At 35.9% G+C, this 17,377-nt stretch overlaps 1 protein-coding gene across 1 annotated transcript in view; it reads right to left on the reverse strand.

Annotated features, from left to right (window-relative positions):
- Positions 1-17,377, reverse strand: part of ryr3 (ryanodine receptor 3) — a 131,984-nt gene that overhangs the window by 96,143 nt on the left and 18,464 nt on the right. Inside the window, exons 2-8 of the mRNA XM_017302123.1 lie at positions 16,693-16,812; positions 13,837-13,941; positions 8,726-8,746; positions 5,876-5,890; positions 2,878-2,952; positions 1,364-1,442; positions 1,052-1,164 (exon numbers count right to left, since the gene is read on the reverse strand). Coding sequence (XP_017157612.1) covers positions 1,052-1,164; positions 1,364-1,442; positions 2,878-2,952; positions 5,876-5,890; positions 8,726-8,746; positions 13,837-13,941; positions 16,693-16,812 — 528 coding nt within the window. The remainder of the gene's footprint in view (positions 1-1,051; positions 1,165-1,363; positions 1,443-2,877; positions 2,953-5,875; positions 5,891-8,725; positions 8,747-13,836; positions 13,942-16,692; positions 16,813-17,377) is intronic.

Here is a 17,377-nt window from a genome sequence, read left to right on the forward strand (position 1 = left end):
GAGTAAAAATGGTTTATTTGTAATGAACACAGCAGGGTACGCATGTAAAAGCAGAATAGATTCAGCCAACAACTTTTCAATCTCTCTTTTCATAAACCTTCAGATATTAAAATATATTTTAAAAACAGTAGTAAAAAAACATATTCAATGACTGGATCAAGTGTGCACACCAGTAAAAAATATTTAGGTTATATGCTGGTGTAGATTCCCAGTCAACCAAGATATGCAAGTCCTAAGTGCTTAAGGAGAAGACAACTAAATTTCTCTGGATKTCTCAAAAATTACACACAAAAAAACATTGACCGAGTAATTTACCTTGACAAAGCAAATCAGAATAATTTGGATTCCAAAAACCTCTTCAAATAATTKAATTTTTGGAAATCAGTTTTGAAGTTCCTGAACTGACTGATTATGTCTGTGCAGAAGAGATAAAAGTCTGTATTTTTGCCAGTTTTGCTATAATTCAGTACCTTCATCACTGGAGGCGGTTAGAGCACCCAGCATAAAGTATTTCTAAAAAAGTTTCATATGCTTAGCACGTCACAGTGGCTCCCTTTAGGCAATTTCACTCTCTGCCTCCAGCTCTCCCTCCTGAAATCCCTCTCTCCACTTTCACAGAGCACGTTAATTGGGGTCAGTTGTGGAGCTGAGCTTAGGAGACAGCATTAACTTTAAACCCATCTGTCAGATGAGTAAGTACATCACAAATTGTTTTTAATATGCATAGAGGTGTTTTACAGGTAATCTGGTTTCCAGCTCAGGTAGCAGAGCAAARGTATGCTGCTTTCAACTTAAATTGTCTTGTCACTCTGATGTTAGCTGGAGCTAGACTGATCAGAGCTTGCATAGCTAATCAGAGAACCAGGGTATGCATGTATATATATGTAAATAAAGTGGCTGCTTTATCAGGTACACCTTGCTAGTACCAGGTTGGGCCTCCTTCTGCCTTAATCCTTCATGTCATAGACTCAACAAGGTACTGGAAACATTCAGCAGAGTGTATTTAAAGCTTCACAGTTTTTCCTCAGGTGAGTTTTAAAATGTGACTTGCCAGATATCTCTCAGTGGACACGCTGACGAGAATCAGATCATCTCCTATGCGGACTTTCTCTCCTTCCGATCTCTGCTTGGACGCCGGATGAATCGTCCACCAGCAGGCTTCTCCTAAAGGCAGAAACACAGAAATACATTGATCAGGTGGAATCTTTTAACATCTCCCATTATTTAAAAACATCAGAGAGGGTAAGATGTGCAGATGTTTCAGAGCACATAGTTATATTTCATTCATATCCGGTACTTACTTAATCTCAAGGTTAATTCAAACTGGTTCATACTGGTTGAGTGTTCATTAGTCATACTGTACCTACTGAATCTTCTTGCAGTCCGACATCAAATGACAGCTTGTCTGTCAGAGACCTTGATGTCTTCAAACAGGTCAAGTACTGGTGAGTGAAAAATGAATTAGTGTTGGGTCAAAGGAAATGGAGCTCTGACGCAAACTGGAAAAATATTAATGTTTTAGAAGAAGGAATGTGAAGTTTTAGTGCTGAATAATAAGTGTATTAATTTATTAGTCAATTAAATCAACTCAGTAACCAAGTTTCTGAATAAGAACAGCACTATGGGAAAAACAGACATGTTCTTGTATAGTTTTTGCGTCAAAGTATCATACAAAAAAAAATCCAGCAAACACCTGGATCTACTTTATACCAGTTTGCAGGACGCATTTAACTAGTCATAAAAAGTATTTCCTTTGAAAATGATCATGGACAAAAACTGAGTAAAAAGCAACAAAATCTAAAAGTTATAGACTTTCAGATTGTCAAAGGAAATATTTCTTGAGACCATTTCTTAACAGATTACAAGAAAGTAATCTTKAATATAAAACAAAGAAATACGAAATGTCTCAAGAACTTTATAACTTTATATGCAATAGATTTATCTGAATTGTTTGTATTGACTCTGCAACTACGTCACTTAATMATTCTAGCCGCCATGATGGACGTCGGAAGTGAGGATCGGAAGTATTGAACAGAGCGACTGAAATTGTTTTCCGAAGTTGTTTTTGCCAGTTTATTCATGGTTTCTACTTGTTTGAGTCWAGCTAGTTTGTCTTTGAACGTAACACACCTGGTTGGGGCTCACAGACGGTGATATTTACAAAAGTTGAACATAACTAGCTTAGAAACCGACCCATACCTCCTCCCTCCTGACGTTTTGATAAAATCACCGACTTTGCCTGAATTCACACCACATGATTTATATCACTATTTCATAAACATCGCTTCCCTTCACACCGGAGCAGCATTAAAAACGCACAGAAGACGAGATGCTAAGCAGTTTTCCCCCATATGCTAGGCTCCATAACGGTGCGGCATCGTCTCCATGGTTACCAATGGTTAGACACGTACCTTCTCCATAATGCAATATTTCATCTTTCGAATCATACATACTTATAAAGTATATAACCGTTAATCTTCTTGTAAAAAGTGTTCGCTGCAAATCCGCGGTTACACCGAGGGCTGACGTCATTATGATTAACAGCTGCTCTCCATCKCAGCCGCATCTTTCCTCATTAAAAGTTATGCAATAAAATGACGAGTTTGGTTTTCACCTTCGTTTTTCTCTGCAGGCGACCGCGCAGCATCCTGTGACATTTTTTTTTACTTTTTTACTGTGAAATCAACTTAATAAAAGCGATATTAGGCTACTAGATGTGTTTTTTGGAGCGCATAATTTGTTTTGACGTCCGTCATGGCGGAGCGGACCGAGTTTCAAAGAAAGTCAATATTTAACAAAATAGCAGTTAACAGAAWTKCTGACAATTATCAAAGTACAATTTATCTCCATCTTCGTCATTTTAGTGTWAATACTCACCATGTCACTGAAGGAGTGACGTAAGAGGATGGCGTGACCGTAGAGCAGGGTCCGGTGTCCGCCTCCCTGACCCGCCTGCCAACAAACAGATTCATAACATCACCGCGCGTCTCAAAATCTACTTCCTGTTCATTTAGAAGAGGGGGAACAGGAAGCTAGTTGTAGAGCTGCACAATATTATAGTTGGTGAAGGTTCCGACAACGACATAACGAGTGATAAAGTTAAAAAAAATAACTGAAAAGTGTTAAAGTTACGAACACAGATCCTAAATAATGAGAAACAAGGATTTATTAAAAAACTTCCTCAGCTGTTTTGGCATTAAATCAACTAAGCTGAAGTTTTTTTAACCACTTTACCAGCATTTATGTTACATTAAAGAAAGATTGTTACTAAATAACTGGAACAAAGTTCCAAATTATTTGTGGAAAATCCACCCATTTTTGGATTTGTTTGTGGATGATATCTAGMTRGAAGCCGAAATATTGACGCAGAATGCTACCTGACATTCTATTGGCTATCGTCTGGAAAGCAGCCAATCCAGAAGGGGCATTTAATTTCATTGCTACTGATTGGCTGAACCCCAGAAAGCAATATAAAGAAGAACATGAATGCATTATTAGACCCAAGATGGCTTCCACTGTGCGTTTTAGCTTATATTAAGCTATAATTGGTGTTGAATTATTGAAATATGCAGCTATAAACGACTTCAGAGGGGGTGTAAAGAAATGATTTTTCCCTTTACACCAGAGCATATAATTTCTGCACTTTTGTGTGTGCGTGCTCTGGCAATAACATTTTATTGCCAATTTCACTGTATCTTTGTGCAACGATAATAAAATAAGTCTATATACAGTGATATTGCAATAATAACTTTGCGATATATTGTGCAGCCCTACTTGATTCCCTACTGTTTTTGCATTTTGCTCACAAACAATAGTCTCAAATTTCCACAATATTTTAATGTTGAGAGACAGAGTATGAAGCAAAAATTTAGAAAGAACACATTACATGTAGTTAAATTTGTAATTTACATTTTGTTGAGTTAAATTAATATTTGACTCTCTACCACTGGCAAACAAACATCTGCTCACACAATTAATTTCTTCCATTTCTACCTTTTCACTACCATTGGCAAGACCAAACAGGACATCAAGAACAAGATGGCATTATTGCACAAGCCTGAGAAATTCATCTAAAAATGCAAGAAAAATAAAATAACCATTGATTGCCCTCTTTCTGTAGCTTCATAAAGTATTTTTTTCTCTTTGAGGAATGCTTAGTATGACCCAAAAACACCATCCTTACAGCAAATCACTGAGGWGGAAACATTCAGATTTTTCAAATGAATCTGTCTAACCTTTCTTTCTCAGCCAGAAAGAAATAATTGGCGAAAGAARAAACACTTCAAGGTATTTCACTTGTCTCCACCTCAATCCTACACATAATCTGTGATGTGATAAGTAACGATTTTCCACCAAATCCTTCCTAAGGTGTATGAAAACCTTCTGAACGCCTGCAGAAAATATTTTAGCTCCGCAGCCAATGAAGATTTCAATACCTACTTCCTCCAGTGACGTGAAAATTCATCTTCAACTCATGCAATGTGTATTTCCTTGATTTTTGATTCTGTCTTCATCAAAATCAAGTGAGCAAACATACAAAATCTGCAGAATCTCTCAGCTTATCCTCCCCACTGTAACATTTACACTGCAAGTTAATATCTTCCACTTCACCTTTGTGTGAGATATTAAATCCGAGTTGCCATTACTTTACGTCTTTTGAGTAAAGTCTGTGAAACTCGAGGGGTTATATTTTTGGTACTTAGTTCAAAGTGCAAGCAACAGATARAGGAACTAACAAGAATACACACAACTATGCTCACAATTAAAGATGAAAACAAACACATGATCACACTTAATGCCAACACTTGCTCAACAACAGAGAAATTTGTTCTTTTACCCGAAGAACAAACACTTTCCGGCCTAAACATTTCATACTTCACAAGAATTCAAGTGCAGAACTCCTGGGAAGTTTTCACAGGTTTCTCCCACCAGCGGTACCGCCGTACCGGTTCAGAAACCACAGAAGAAAAAAAGCTCTACCCAGAATATGCATCAAGAAAAGAAAACCAAAGCTGCAAAAACAAAGTATCATTTAGATCAGGAGGAGATCAGAATAATTTCTAATGTTTATTAYACATCAGGGGTGTCAAACTCATTTTCATTTTGGGCCAAATCAAGATCTTGAWTGCTCTTAAWGGGCCGACTCTGGCAGAACKTACTAATAAAACCTGTTCAAAYTGTTAAAATGTCAATGAATTATTAAAATTAAATAATATTATTGAACATCTCTTCAGTCCCTCCARRATTTTCTGATTCTTTTTGCTATAAAAATCAAAGTGTTTGGAAATATTTGCGATATTTGAGSTTATTTATGACGATAAATGTGACTTTATTACTCACTGTRTAGATCATGGACTATAATCTGACATCACTTAAAGCTGAGGCAGCTCTTTAGTACAAGAAAGAAAGCTTTTGACAATTTTTGAGAAAAATCTGCAATAAACTCCCAGTTTTTGGYGCATTTTGTTGATTTTTGCGTGAATTTACATGATAATTCTCAAGAAACTGGAGGGACTGATTGATATAATTTGGCAGTAAACAGATAAAAMCTGCATTAATTTGATTGATAACATAATATTTAAACACACTTGGTGTSTAGTCTCGAATCTAGAGGGCCACATAAAAAGCTGTGGCGGGCTGGATTTGGCCCACGGGCCTCGWGTTTGACACCTGTGATTTAGTTCTTGTATCTCTGGGAGAAAGAGCAAATTTCTCTGTTCTTGCTGTGTACAGGCCTTCAGACGGCTCATTCTTGTGACGAACAAGAATAAATACGACATCCACTCGCCAAACACCTGAGGAAACGTGGAGGAAGGTTATGCAAGAAGGAACGAAGTGGGATCTCTGTCACCACAACACAAACAGGAGCACCTACCTTTTTAATTAACATCTAGCAGCAGGGGGAAAGGAACAAAATGAAACCAGTGGAGCTCCTGAGAAGTTTCCAACACTTTGCTTCTTTTGTTATTTGATTCTTTTCTCCAAGCTTCTCATATAAACGGCATCTAATTTCTTTCAAAGTAATTAAATGTAATTTATTTGAAGGTTAGGTCTTATKAGTTAATACAGAGAATCTCCTGGGGTACTTATTCTTATTCTGTTTAGCAACCCAGAAAAAGAAATAAAACCTACTAGTTAGAGCAAACTTTGGATCCATAGAAACTCCAATTAGTTTACCTAGAGCAGGGGTGTCAAACTCATTTTCATTGACTTCTTTCATTCATCTGGTTGTGCCAGAATCTGTTGTTAAAAGCCATTAAACTGTTAAAATATTAATAAATAGCTGGTCCTCCAGGAGTTTGATTGTTTTTGTGTTTTGTTGCAATGTGATGATAATTTATGAATATTTGTAAGGAATTACTGATATTTGAGCTAATGTATGATGTTACATGTGACTTTTTATTACTTGACACCAAATAAGGCTGACGCATCATTCAATTAAACTCRATGTTTTTGACCAATTTTGAGAAACATTTGCAGTAAGACCAGAAAAATGTGGGGATCTGTTGATTTTGGGTGAATTTTGAGGATTTGTGAAAAACTGGAGGAAATTATTGATGTAATTTGGAGCCTAGAGGGCCACATAAAAAGCTACAGCGGGCCAGATTTGGCCCCCGGGCCTCAAGTTTAGTTTGAAACGTAATCTAAGTTTTGTTTTTCTGTTTTGTTTGTTTTTCCTCAAACACATAATTTTTAAAGACAAAAAAAAAGGTTAGCCCTAAAGTGGTTCATCCCTCTGGTAATTCCTTCTATTTGATTTTTTTAAATTCTTCGCGGTTTATTTGGGACGGACAAAAAAAGATTAATGAAAAGAAGACAGGGAGATTTTCAAGCCACAGCTGAGAGGAAGAGGAGGATGTAATCCTGTAGTCCAGGCCTGCTGCCATGTTGGCAAATGGCTCCCAGGAACTGCTGTGACCTTTGATACACAGCTATGACCTTTGACAGGCGTCTTAGTGCAAAAYACGGTCCTGAACATGAAGATCCTGGCTTGTTAGTGTGCATGTAAGTTAGTTGGATCATTGTTGCACACAAAGTGTACTCTATTTAGCTCCATCATTCATTAAATCAATAAAATGTGTTAAAATTAATTAATCCACAGAAACACTGGACTGAAATATTGAAGCTAAAAGTTGCATTGACTGCTGTGAAAAGGGCATTTTSCAGTCAACAAACATTAATTAAGTCATAAAGGTCATCTCTGGAAACTCAAATTAATTTGTCAAAACTAAAACTAGAGCTCATTTAAATGCGGATTTATGCTAATCGAGTACAATTTACTCAACCCTCATAGGCAGATATTTATTTAGTTCCTTAGTTTTTTAATTAGGTCCATAAGTCCTTTTTTTATTTCTGCATCATCTTCTATTACTTTCTCATTCTTAATCCTAATCCTTCAAACTCTTGGCTCCTGTACTCATTTTCTTCCTTAATCCCTTTTTCTCCTATTCCTTGCTCATTTTCATCCTTTGACAGTAACTTACTCAACCTTTCTCTTCAATTCCTCAATTATTTCCTCAACTGTTTTCCTTACATAATCTGTCTTTAATTTTCTCATTTCATTCCCATTTCTTCTTTGCTCAATTCCTTTTTCAACAACATTAATCATTCTTCAATTCTTTACCTCATCCGTTTATTGTTTCGGCAGTTTGTTCAGTTTATTTATTCATTTATTTATTCAATTCTTTTCTCAACCTTTGTTGCCCCAGAAAGGGCAAATTCAGGATATTAATTCCCGTCTTTCCTCCTTTATTCAATTTCTTGCTCAGTTCCTCCAGCTAAGAATAAAAACATATTAGTAAATTTAAAAAAAATGAAAAATTATTTTACTTTATTCTGAAAATATTAACTTTATTCTTTTTTATTATTTTTTTTAGTGCGGTCCTAATATTCTGTTGGTTTTATTTTCTTAATCTCTCTGATCCTTACTCAATTTCTTCCTGATTTCCAGGATTACTAAATCAAATATTCCTGAATTGCTTCCTCAACTACACCAAATGCATTTCTTTCCTACATAATTTACAAATCTTTTTTTCATAGCGTTCATGCTGCATTTAGTTTATACTGTTTTCTGTTAAGATGTTTTCTGAAAATTAGATCAATCAGAAACTAGACTACATAAATAATGTTTTCAATCCCTGAATTCAGAATTGTTTTCAGAACATTTCCTCTTGTTAATGTTTCAGATTTTCAGTTGAAAGATCAAACTCAGAGAAAACAGAGCAACACTCCCAAACAGCAAACCGACGTCTCTGCCAATTTGTACGTTTAATTACGTTTACAGTTTTCGTTTGACTAAATCTCCACAATCTTCTCTTAAAAGTGCAGCTAAAATGAAAAAAAAAACTATTATGAATAAGAAACAAACCTTCGATTTGAAAAGCTGGGACATTTGCACACTGAAGGGGTCAGGCCACACATTCACTCATGTAAACAAAACAAACGCATCTATTTCAAGATTGTCATATTTTGAATTTCACTGGCTTTTAAAAGTTTCCAGGATAGCCAATGGGAGCTAAATGTTTTTCCAGAAAGTTAATTCAACACTCCGATGCAAAKTTTGTCACATCCCCATTGATTAGATGATTTCCCTTTAACAAATGCAGCTATGACAGTCGAGAAATAAGCATCACATTGAGTGAAAGTGCCTGAAGTTCGGCCCCTTGGATTAGCGGTCGGTCATGCACACTGGCAACATGATGGATGAACAAACTGATGAACCTACCCATTTTTCATGGTCGGCTTTCTAATAACAAACAAATACAAGTGAGAAGAATGTGTTACTGGGATGAACGGCAGTGGATTACACCAGTGTGAGCAACAGGAGGGTAGAAATGGGGCCTAACAGTGGGAACTGGGGGAGGTGATTTATTAGCCTCGCTATCAGAGAGTTTGTATTCCAGCCAACATCATGTTGTCCTGCCAAACAAGGCCAGCCAACAGTGTTGCACTGTGGAGCACAAAGCAAATCTGCTACCCAGGCTAATAACAATGCAGGTCCAACTCCCCGGCGAAGCGCTGTACAAAATAAGATACTTAAAGAACTGTCTGTGCCAGAGGGCGATGTTGTGCATGAAAGGACAAATGTGGTTACTGTAACCCAGAACAGCCTGCAACTTTTCTTTTCTTTTTTTGTGAAAATATTGCAGGGTTTGTTTTTGTTTCTGTACCCAATGACAGTGCTGCACTTTCCACATCTGTGTTTCACAACAACGTTTGCTGATTTAGCCGATTTATTCCTAGAATACCAGTGGTCTCGTTAAAATATCCAATAACAATTTTGGGTTATTTCGAGGGATTGCTTCGTAAATTGAATCAGACCACGTGTATCCAGAAGGAAATGTGATTTCTTTTTTTTTTTTTTTCGTCAAGCAGTACCAAGCAACTTATTCCAAATAATATCAGCTCATATAAGAAGTAAGCATTGTTTTCTCTTTGTTTTTAAATTTAAAAGAAAGAGATTACCAAACTAATTCCCATCTCATGRTTTCAGGCTTCATTTCAATCATTCATTTTATATTTAAATATTTTATTTTAGATTTTTTTTTTCAACTGTAGCTCTGGAGAAAATGAAGAGCCCACTTCAGTGAAAACCTCCTGGTTATTTCTCTAAATGTTAATATTTCTGAACTCTACCCGAGTTAAAACATTAGTATTGCTGTTTCTAAATGAATATGAACTTGTTTTCTTTCAATTATTTGAGGTCTGAAATCTGTGCATCTTTTAATTTTCTGCAAATAAAAACTAATTTCAGAGACATGTCAGTAGCTCATAGAATAAAAAACAATGTTCATTTTACTCAAACATAAACCTATAAAAAGTAAAATCAGAGAAACAGATCATTTTAAGTGGTCTCTTAATTTTTTCCAGAGCAGTATATGAGCCTACCCTTCCCCCACCTGTTTCTGTGCAAAGTAGCATATTATTATTTCATTTCATCTACAAGAAAGAGCAATTTGGCTGATTGGAAATATTTGTGGTTGCGAAAATAAAGCAGTSTATTCATCTGTCTAATTAAAGCAAACTCATTTAACCTAAAACAGTAAAGCGGCGACTAATTACTCAGATAATATCAGGGTTTTTATAGAACTGTTTAGCACTATACAAAAGGTTTTACTGACTTTCACTGARTTGTTCTAAGCAATCAGAATTTTCACACAACATATTTAACAGTAGGAAGCTCATTGTTTTCAGTCGCACTTCTGTGGGAAGAGCAGAGAATCCACAGGATCCAAGATTACCTAGACATGCTGAGTGGGCTCAAGCAGAGCCGAGAGAAACGAGTCTCAGCTTTTCAGTTTAAACCAAGAGGGTGCAACAGTGAACCCCAAAAAATATTTCCCTCRTTTGTTTTGAACTTAGTGAATTTTAATTTATCAAAACCTTTCAAAATGCTTCGGGAAGCCTTGAATAATGAAGGGAATATGTTGACTACAAGTACACAAAATTAAGTTTTCATCCGCCGAATGACAATTACTCAAAATGTTTCATATTTTATGTAAACTAGAGGGACAGCATTGTGCAAAATTTCTAAATCCAATTAGTTCATTTTCATTTAAAGTTTTTTCTACTCATGAACAGATTGTCTCCTGTGGGGGAATTTTTCTGCCATAATTTGAGAGCACACATTTTCGATCTGAATCTTTCTATCTATTGATAGGAAGATATAGATAGTGGGCAGCGCAGGTTGATACAATCGATAGTAGCCACACAGGCACGCCCACTAGAAGGAAACAAACGCACMTAGTAGAACACTTGCATTCTATTGGCTGAGAGGTTGCCAGGCGACGGAACTTCTTTGTTCCAAGTGAGCAAAAAATGTTTCACAAGCGAGCAGAGAGGTTTGCAAGCAGAGATTTGATCCGAGCAGAGACAAGTTTTGAGCGCGAGAAGAAAGGTTTGAGAGAGYAGAGTGAATATTTGAAAGAGAGCAGAAGTTTTGAGTACAAGCATTACAAGTTTTGAGAAGAAAGACGTGAAATCCTGCTTTCAAACTGAAAACGTAGGCACGAGTATTTAAAGTTTTAAAAACAAAAGACATGAAATCCTGCTTTCAGACTGAAAATGTAGGCATGAGTATTTAAAGTTTTAAAAACAAAAGACATGAAATCCTGCTTTCAAACTGAAAATGTGCTCTTGGATTATGGCAGGAAATTTCCCCCACAGTCTTCAGGCTTTTTAAATATGTTTAAAAGGTTTTCTTTGGACGTTGGCTGTTAAGAGAGATTGGTTTCTCCCCACTGTAGCCACATGCTTGCTTAGGTTGAAGRATTCCCAAAAGAAAATCACATGAACTTCCCTAATTAATACCTTATCAAGAAGCATTAAAGATACAATCTGTRTCTACATTATTGGACTGAATTTAGACCAAGAATTGTTTTATTCATTCATCTTTTAAGGTATCTTATGATGACACAGTTTTTTGTTCCATTTGCATTTTATAAGAAAACTGAATTGAAGACATTTTGTTCCAATTTCTTTAGCAGATTTAATGTAAAATATCAACTATTATTCACTGACATGCAGAAAACTGTAGTTAAGCACCAACAACAGGATTTCTAAGGAGTCATTTGAGAAGTTTGGCAAACACTAGTTAATGTCTGCTGGGTATTTCAGTAAATTCATAAAAAACCTGCACTGTTTATCTGATGTTTATTGAAYTTTTAATTACACTTTCCATTAGATTACAATTTTTAGAGCACATTACACATAATGTCATGCACAGGTTTATAGACAAAGCAAATTTTGTCTCTGAAACAAATAAAATAATAATTTAAATACAATTAAATATTGAAAAACATCATCTATTAAAATCTTTTTGAAAGATAATATAAGCTGAGACTTTGTAAGTGTAAAACTCAGGAAAAGTTTGGACGTTTGATGCTGAACAGTCATTTTTTTGTCCCGTCTTGAATATATATTRGTATACCTAATGCACATTCTAAAATCTGTGCTGAATCTTCATTTTCTGACACTTGAAATATAAATTCGTTAATGTGCGACAGCATTTTAAAGATTGTTTTTAGACAAGAATCAAGGCAGAACTTGGCCCTGATTTGAAGGACTCAAAATATCACTGACACATTCRGCAAAGGTTGTTTTTACAGAATCAGTACATTTGCACTACCACAATTTTATTTTCTCTGCCTGAAAGAGTTTATTTCTGAATGCTTTTAGTAAAATTTCCCTAACTACTGTAAAGAGGACAAAAAAACGGACGATTTAACTCATAACTTGGCCTGTGAGGAAGGAAAAACTMATTTCTGATAGATTTATTGGCAAAAGTTTTGATACCCRTTGATCTTTTTTTACAACCGCAAATTTTAATATTGRCYGATACAAAGTACCACAAAAGGAAAAATATAAATGTTTTTTCAGACATTCTTAYGYATAAAAAACTGAASAGTGTGGTGTGCACATTTGGCCTCCAAAAGCCCAAACTTGGCAGAGGTAACACTTGCTGCAGTTACTTTGGTGGATATTTTTTGTGGACGACTCTAATTTGTGCAAAAATAGCTAAACTTCGTTTGGAAAGGTCTGGGCTTAGACTAGGCCGCTCTAAAACWTGAATATGCTGTGATCTAAACCACTCCATTGCAGCTCTGACTGTATGTTCAGGATCGTTCTCCTATTAGTCTCTTTCAGCTTCAAGCGAACTACAGATGGAAATGAGCATTTAGCTAAATCTRGTATATTGTGTAYGTAGATATGAAYTCTCCCATTTAAATAAAATCAAGTTTTCCATCAGAATTTCCTTGCATTTAAATTCATCCATCTTCCCACCATCTGAGTTTTTCTTCCMTCTTCTTCCTGTCAAGAAAWGTATGTTGCTGGAAAATAATGTGAACTGTTAGTTTTCCTCTCTTTAGAACCACAATTCTAATTACTAATTAGGTAACGTTGGAAGGCAGTTGAAAGCGCCTCCAGGTTATTATCGGAGGGTACGCACAATACTATCACTGCGCCTTACCCACAAGAGCACAACCACATCTCCAACACATATCATGTGTAATAAAATAGACAGGAAAGCAAAGCCGAGCCGTGTGATCCAGAGGAGGAGGAGSAGGATGGGGATTCCCAGGTTCAGGTGGTGGGACAGATGTCCAGAGGAGGAGAAGGCRAAGCAACAATATTTGCTTAATTTCTCCTCTTTTGGCAAACRTTTTGACTAAATTTAACGGTTTAACCCGCAATCTTAGCACAACGCTCAGGAAGAGCGCGGCAGATGTCACTGTCGGCCAACCAGGTGACCCGTCAGCTCTTCAGTTCACAAAACCACAGGGAAAAAAGCTGTTAAATCGGCGACTCCACCAGAACCGTGTACACCACATGTGTCAAACTCGAGGCCCTTGGGCCAAATCTGGTCCACCTCAGCTTTTTATGTGGCCCTCTAGGTTCTAGACTAAACACTAAGTGTGCTTTAATATTATGTTATCAATMAAACCAATGCAGTTTTATCTGTTTACTGCCAAATTATATCAATCAATCCCTCCAGTTTTATTGAATTATTGTGGAAATTCACTCAAAATCAAAAAGGAAAATCTCAAGGTACACTCAGTGTGTCCAGCCGTACAGCTGCAGGTGCTACTGGGCAACACTGTGTTTTTATTATGGGTATTAGAGTAAATTTGGATGAAAACATGTGCACACCACACTTTTCAGAACTTTATGTAATACGGTTGGAAAACAATGCACGATTTTCCCTAAATATTTGCACCACTTTACTTTTATTTAAATTTGTGGTTGTACCAGGAGAAAATGTGGAAAGGTTAAAGGTCACTGAACGTTTTTGTGTGTATATTAGCGCTAYGCATAAAGTTTGAAGATCGTACTCACCCCTTCGCTGCTCGCTCCGGTGTTAGCCAGCATCTCCTGCAGGGCGCGGACCGACAGCGACTGCTCCAGCACAAAGTTACAAATGCACATGTCTGGAGGAACATACTGCAGGACAGAGGGGCAGAAAGGCAAACGGAGGGCAAATCAAATCACACATTCATTATATGAGCAATGAAAAACGCGTCATGGCTCCAAGGTTAAGTAGTAAAGTTTTATGTTTCCTGAATTTCTTCTTATGTTACATTTGGGGACGCAGTAGGAGAATAGCAGCTTCTCACCGTTCTCCTCTGTCTGATATAAAAATGCTTGGTTAAACCTGAGACCCAATACTTTAGAGTAGAACTATTTTCGAAACACTTTTATGATTTAAAATTCAAAATTTATGTGGGTGGTATCTGATATGCACCGAGTGACCTAGATAGAAAACATCGTCTGTGAATAACAAAAACTAAAAACTGGTTAAAAGCTACTAAAATTATGATCAACAAACAGGGTTTGGTGATTTATTAAAGCATAATTATACATATATAAAATAATCATAGATTATATTGGTCAAATGCAATAACAGTTTACCAAAGTATAAATTATTTATTCTGTAAACAGAATTAATTTAAAAAGGTTTAAAATAAGCAATGCAAGCACATTTATTTACACTCTACGATTAGAAAATTGGCAGTGCTGTGTTAGGGTAAATTTGGCAGAAAACATGTGCACGCCACACTTTTCAGAACTTGTAATTCGGTTGGAAAACAATGCATTATTCTCCCTAAGCTWTGCAACATTTTACATGATAGGTTAAAGTTAATTGAGTAATTGTAAATATTAAGTACAATATGAATTATTTTAGATGGCGAGAACATCATACAAAACAAAAATATTGAATTAAAAAATATCTGAATGACTAATGATTAAATAACTCAGATTTCTTACTTGCTGTCATGGAAACATCAGAACAAATGCATATTTTTGTTTTTTCTGGTTATTTGGTGCTCAATCTGCTGCACTTCCAGCAAAGTAAAAATATCTTTAAAAATATTTGGAATGCAATTTGTCAAGATTGTCAAACTCGAGGCTCGTGGGCAAAATCCGGCCCGCCGTAGCTTTGCAAATGAGAATTTTATACTTTAAAGTTAAATATTGGTAAATATTTCCCTTCTATGCAAAGTCTTCATGCAAGTCAGATTTAAAAAAAAATATATATATATATATATATATATATAAAATAAATGAAGTAAAATCCAGTAAACATAAATGACTCAGTAGAAGCTGGGAGCAAAAACAGATCAGAAAATCTGACAAAATGATGGGTGAGAAACTAAAAAGTAACACAGTGTAAACAATTAAACTGAACAAGCAGGACAGCCAGGAAGTGACACACGGACCAATTTACTTTCAAAATAAAACACAATAATTAAAAGAAAACTAAATCTCTGCAGAAAGTCATTTTTAACCTTTTGGGATGCAAAGTTAGACTTCAGATCCAACTTAAATCCATTAGCTTCAGCATAGTTAGTTTAATTAATTTTATCTTTGCATACTTGTATTGCAGCAAACAGCATTAAATCTGGCCAGATTGTGTATTTTGGGAATTTATGTCTTTCAAAATAACGTAAAGCAATATACTAGTAACATTTCTCTAGCAATTTCTAAGCATTTTTGTGTCCAAAAGATGCACATGTATCACAAAAAAAAAGAAAAAAGAAAAACTCAAAGGTCAAAGAATCTTCAGCTATTCTCAACGTGTTTTCAGGCTTCGAAATCAATTTACAAAATAAATTCAAAACCCACTTAGAGCTCCTTTTGTTTTGTGGTTCCTCTAAATCCTGCCGAACGTGTCGGAGTGCACACAGCTCATAAAGCGCGTGTTGGCGGCGGAGAGATTTACGATCACAAGATTATCACCCCGACATGTAAAGACGGTGTGCACAGATCCCTGCTGGACAGGAAACATGACAAATGTCCCCACAGAGGGATTGTTATGGAGCTAAATTGGTGCCATAAGGTTTGATTAAAAGAAGAAAAAAAAAGTTTGAAACTGAAAATTAGATGTGTGACCTTTTTGGGGTTTCAACGTGATTTTTAATTTTGTACTTTGTTGGTTTTGCTGTAATATTTATTTTAGTTATGGTGAAAGTTTGAAAAAAAAAAGCAGCAATTATTGAAGAGATAGGAATGTTAATGCTAATAAAGTTCAGATAGAAACCAAGAATTTAGAAAAGTATGACAACTGCTTCATGACAACGACGTATTTGGGTCATTGTAGATAGGAGTAAACTCCWGCCAAAAAATTCAGAAATTTTGAGATTAGTTTTGAAAGTCTCATTTCTGACTTTCAAAACTTAAAAATCTGCTAGAAACAACTTGGATATTTTCAAATGAATCTCACAAATTTTCTAGAAAAAATTAGGAAATTTCTGAGTTTGAGAAGTCAAAAATGTTCAACTTTTTAAGCGATTTTCTCATTTTTTTTTCCCTCTTTCTGTGATGCCCCAGTATGCTGTCATATTTACTGAGTTGTGGCGAAGGTTTCAAAAGAAAAAAAGAGTCAATTATTGGAAAGAAAACTCCTTTGATTTGCATGATGGCATGATAACCGGAAATCTATCATTACTTTTTTCTTGCTTTAGAACAAACTTTATGGCACCAATGTAGCTCCATATTGTCTCCTGGGCTACATTTAAATACCAACTTTGTGAAACTGCATAGAAGAWAACTGACGTTCTCAGACTCTGTGTTTCAAAGTGAAACCCTACTGCTGCAATAAAACAGGAYTCTCACACGTTTTCTCCTGCTTCTATTGATGACATTTCTCTATAAAATCATCTACGTTGACACAAAGCTGTGCTCCGTTCTCACCTTGGCTTCAGAGGTGGGTTCCAAGTAACACAGGCGGTTTCCGAGTCCCTCCGCGGCCAGGCAGAACTTGCGATGCTCCTTCTGGATGGTGGCCACGCTCTGGAGCACCACCTCATCGTCCTGCCAGGGAGAGACAGGAGTGTTAATGCCAATAATGTTCCAATAACGACCGAACGGAGATAAACAACATGCCTCCCTGACCGAGAAGATAGAAAAGTATGACGACGACTTCATCTTGCATTTAATGAACGACGACGGCAGCTGAGGGCCACTGTAGGTAGAAAAAATAAAAAAAGGAGGAGTACGTTTCCAGCAAAACACTCAAAGATTTTGAGATTAATCTCWGAAACTTTCTACAAAAGACTTAAACATTTCCRAGTTTCAAAACTTGAAAATTTGCTAGAAACAACTTGGATATTTTGAGATTAATCTCAGAAATTTACTAGAAAAAYTTGGATGTTCTGACTTTCAAAAGTCAAAAATTTAAAACTTTTTAAACGATTTCCTTCTCCTTTCTTTCTGAATACGACAGTGAAGGTTTCAAAAAAAAAAAATCCTTCAAAATTTGAAAATGTGCTTGAAACAACTTGGAAATTTTCATATTAATCTAAAAGAAATTTCTAGAAAAACTTGGAAATTTCTGAGTTTCAAAAGTCAAAAATGTGCTAGAAATCCTGAACATTTT

The sequence above is a fragment of the Poecilia reticulata genome, linkage group LG21 (assembly GCF_000633615.1).
Source record: "Poecilia reticulata strain Guanapo linkage group LG21, Guppy_female_1.0+MT, whole genome shotgun sequence".
Lineage (NCBI taxonomy): Eukaryota > Metazoa > Chordata > Actinopteri > Cyprinodontiformes > Poeciliidae > Poecilia > Poecilia reticulata.